Source organism: Rhagoletis pomonella, unplaced genomic scaffold (genome assembly GCF_013731165.1).
Source record: "Rhagoletis pomonella isolate Grant_MI unplaced genomic scaffold, Rhpom_1.0 Rhpom_scaffold_00003, whole genome shotgun sequence".
Taxonomy (NCBI): Eukaryota; Metazoa; Arthropoda; class Insecta; order Diptera; family Tephritidae; genus Rhagoletis; species Rhagoletis pomonella.
This window is the reverse complement of record NW_023458557.1, coordinates 94,343,186-94,347,554: the sequence shown is the minus strand read 5'-3', so window position 1 is coordinate 94,347,554 and position 4,369 is coordinate 94,343,186. Positions and strand designations below refer to the sequence as shown.

The following is a 4,369-nucleotide window of genomic DNA, read 5'->3' as shown; positions in this document are numbered from 1 at the left end:
TTATTTATTGCCCTTTTTTGTTTAATTTCAATTTTGAAAATCTCACCATTTATTACTCACCTCACTTAACTCTTCACACATTTTCTCCCCATACAGTACGACAACGTCAACTCCTGTCTAAATGTGCTGCGTTCGCAGGCGGTTTGTGGCGTGGATAATATCACCACGAATGACATCTGTGCCGGCCGACTGAAGGCAGTGTTGGCGCTTTTCTTTGCGCTCAGTCGTTACAAGCAACAGTCGAAGCAATTGTCTAACACAACAACACCAAATGCGAATATTGTTTTGGGCACAACAAATACAACAGCTAATTGCACAACAACAGCAGCGGCGGCAATAAATACAGCCACTGGTGGAGCAATAACGGCAGCCAGTAATCAGGCACAAAATCAGCAACAGCAACAGCAACATCTGCAGAACGGCAATGAAACAATGTTGAATAGGTGAGTGAAGAATTCGCGTTTATTTTATTTTTTTCTAATAATGTGAACAGTTCTGAAGGTTGTAGCATTAGATAAATTAAACTGTTCTCATGCATATTATGGGGAAGAGCTAAAAGTGGGGATTGTTTGTTACCAGTTTTATTGGGTTGTGGCAGTGGCTCAGGTTGTAGGCTACGCTACTTGAGAACAGTTGAAATAGGGTTTGTTTTGGGTGCAGTTCCATTATTGAACAGTGGAACGCTTTGAACAATTTCTGTGGTATATACAACCAGAGAACTTAGAAGCCAAATGAACAATTTTTAGAATTTTACTCCGTCTGTCTGGTTGCTCTGGTCTGTCTATCTGTTTGTATGTTTGTACGCGCATCACTGGAAAACGAATGCATGAAATTTAATGCAGTTTGCACCGAGGTATTTCTATTGGTCTAACCTAAAATATAGAAGGAAAAAAATTAGAGAGTTGCCACTTGTTTTAAAATTGCAGTTTAATTAAACTGATAAGATAAAGAAAATATGCATTGCAATATGACTGTGAAAAGAAAGAGGTTTAAGAAGGCTTACAGTTAAAAATATTTTTGTGGAGGTTGCCACATTTATGAAAATGTTTATTTAATTAAATGGAAAAGATAAATAAAATATTACAATATGGGTATCAAACTGAAGAGGTTTAGGAAAGTTTACTGTCGAAAATATTTTTTTGAGAAGGGTTGCCACCTGTTTGAAAAATCTTATTTAATTAAATTGATAAAATAAATGAAATATTACAATACGGACAAAAATACTTTTAAGGCGCAGTGAAGCATGCCGGGTATTTGCTAGTAGTACATATGTAGTTATACTTTTTATACTTTTTCATTGAGGTTATGTTCTTTTTAAAAACCTTGAAGGCTACTGCTGACGTTTTGAATTTGAAAAATAATAATAAGAATATAATAATAAGTCATAAAGCGGGGTCCGCTAAGATATATGGGCATCAAATCCAAAAAAAAAATTGATGAAAATTTAAAAACTCTTAGCGTTAACAATTACATATATTTTTGAGACATGTAGAGAATGTCCTTTCAGATTTTCGTCATTCAATAATTCCGAAGTAGGTATGTTTAGTATATTACAATTTTCCATTTATCCCTTCAAACATATTTGAAACTATACAGGGTGTCCTGAACAACCTGTCTACCCCTTCCTAAATGTAGGAATATGTTTCTTATTGGCAGACGCAAGAATATCAAGTCGGGTATGCTCTATCTTTTGGTCGCATTGCCGACTTTTGGTTTGGACCGGAAGTGGGTTTAACTGACCGGAAGCACAGTTTTTATGGTTATATACATGTTTTTACCACGGATTCCGATTCTGCACATACAAATACATAACTTATGTTTTCAACTTTTTTCTTGGAAGTGCCTTTTCCAACCTGGACTTCTAAAATGGACGAAAATGTTTTTATTGGAAAACGAAAAAATATGAATCACCAGATCGGAAATACCCTTGCTTGTGGTCGGGTTGGTAGGAAGTATTTTCAACTTGCTGGAAGTCCATTTCTTTAAATGGGGCATACAGAATTGCATTCTGCGGAAAAAATACATAACTTGTGTTAGAAACTTTTTTCTGGAATGGAACTCCAGGACGAATTGAAGTTCGAAGGTCGTTTCCATTTTCCAATAAACAATATTTTCCTCCATTTTAGCAGCGGTGGACGGTTGGGCTAAGACACCCTGTGTATGTATGCAACTTGCCCAAAGATTTTTCATCTTTGTTGTTGCCACAAATTTCTTCTTTATATTTAACTTGTTGAAACTAATTCACCACTAACTCCTCGCAAAGTTTTCAAATTCATCTAATATGTAATTACGATATATATATATATATATATATATATGTGATTACGATTATTGCCCCCAAAGACTCAACGAAAATTTTTCAATCTCTTTAATTGAGCTGCTTGTCAAAATGCAAAAAATGCGCAATTGACAAGCAATATGACAAAGTTTTGTTAAACAAAACCGAAATCATTAATAAAAGTTGATCGGAAATACTTAAAAAAAAGTCTCCCCCACACGTCGTCGCCTGTCTGCCTCCACAAACAACAAATCTAATATGATTTATCGCATTGTTTGCTCGGAAATTACAACGCATATCGATTCCCAACGGATTTCCGTTTTTTGTACGCCACCTTTTTTATGTATGTATGTAAGTACTTTTTGCCTATTTTTCTATTCGCCCCACAAAAACCACCAACCAACTCAATCAACTCCAATAAACTCCAATCACAGACGCTAAACTTCGAAATGAAATTCCTTGGAAAAAGTTTACCCAGCTGTATGCAGGCCAAATAAAAAAAACCTATCCTAAACATTTTTTGCATTTTACACAATAACACTCGAGAGCTTTTTTTCTTCCTCGCACATCCTTGCGTGCAACAAATGTGTGCAACTGTACATGAGTTCTTGGCCGTTGCGTATTTCCCTCCATTGAAGTATACATATTTATGTTAATTTGGCGGCACCGTTAAAATGTTAGAAAATTCAAAACATGCCGACCAACCAATTTTCGATTCAACTTTATTTGTGCTGCCCCAAAAGTGCGCAGCTTTCCACTACTCTTCTCTCCTCACTTCACTAAAACCAGCTTACTCCGACCATCTTATTTTCATCAGCTCCAACGCAACGCAATGCTTTGAATGAATGCTCCCACTTCACAACCTCATCCGCCATCAGTGGGGAGCAGCTGGCGAATATGACTAAGCAAACAACCCCAAAATAGCGCAAACCAGTGGCGGGAAATCCCGTTAGACGGGAAACGGAAGCTGCTTTTCGGTATGCGCTCACTTTTAATGCTACTCCACTGGCTCTCGGAGTCGGGGTTGCATACAACAGTGGGAGTTTTTTGTTGATGGCTTTGGCTACTCCCTTTTATGCTCTGTGGGGAGACTTTATTTGTTTTGTTTTCCTGTGTGTCTGAGTTTGAATGGAGGTCGTTAGAGACAGAAGTTGTAAGCGAAAGCGTTTAACTTTCGGTTTTGTTTGCGTGCGGAGCAGGGAAGTGGAGGAATTTTGTTGTACGTACATATATCTGTAGTGGCGCATTAGCCTTGTTTTATGGCGCTACTTTAGGTGATGTACAGGGGAGTACACGTATTTTTGCATATTTTCGTCTCAATGTTTGCGTGCCTACTCTGTTTGTGTGTGAATATGGAGACAGTCAAATAGTGATGATGATGACTTTGCTTTGACTATGAAATTTTAATGTGAAACGGAAATACAATATGTATCAAGAGGATTATGTACAAGTGGGTGGAGGAAGAGAGTCATCTTCGAATTTTCGTTTAATTCAAGTACAAGTAATAAAATCCTGTGATTTAATTTTTGAACATTCTAACAAACTTTGCATATTAATTGCGTTGTGACTTTTCACCAAAAGCGACCAAGATGTAGTGTTTCTGTCGTCCTTATCTCAATTCGTGAGATTTTCACGATGTACACTTGTCGTAATCTCTCTTTAAATTACTCTGCGTTAATGCCAACTATTTTTGTTCAACCAATTCTGTCACATTTTACTCCACGACGATCTCTCGCTACAATCTATGAACGCCAAAGCACTCTTCGGTGGAATAAATATCTTATGTTCTTTGCTTCTAACACTTTTTTTAAATAGTTCGACGGTTTGGATACCTAAAAGTATGCAACACTGAATGTCTGGGAAACTTATGCTTTCATTTCTTTTGTCTTACAAGTGAACTATGAAGTAGTATATCAATGTTTCAGGCCTCAGGCACCACAATTTGTCTCATTGCATGGTATGAGTATCTAGGTTAGGTTAGGAAGGCGCGTACGAATGACTCGTACTTACTTCCACTCGGAGGCAGATTTGCCCATTGTGAATCCTCTATGTAAGCGCTTGCTGGAGGCACATCCTTCTAATCGAGGTTAA

The 4,369-nt window shown here is 37.3% G+C and overlaps 1 protein-coding gene across 1 annotated transcript in view; it reads left to right on the top strand.

Moving 5' to 3' along the window:
* LOC118736424 (serine-rich adhesin for platelets-like) overlaps positions 1–518 on the top strand; it is a 210,639-nt gene extending 210,121 nt beyond the window's left edge. The window contains exons 3-4 of the mRNA XM_036466519.1: positions 97–443; positions 494–518. Coding sequence (XP_036322412.1) covers positions 97–443; positions 494–518 — 372 coding nt within the window. The remainder of the gene's footprint in view (positions 1–96; positions 444–493) is intronic.
* Positions 519–4,369: the final 3,851 nt, after the last annotated feature.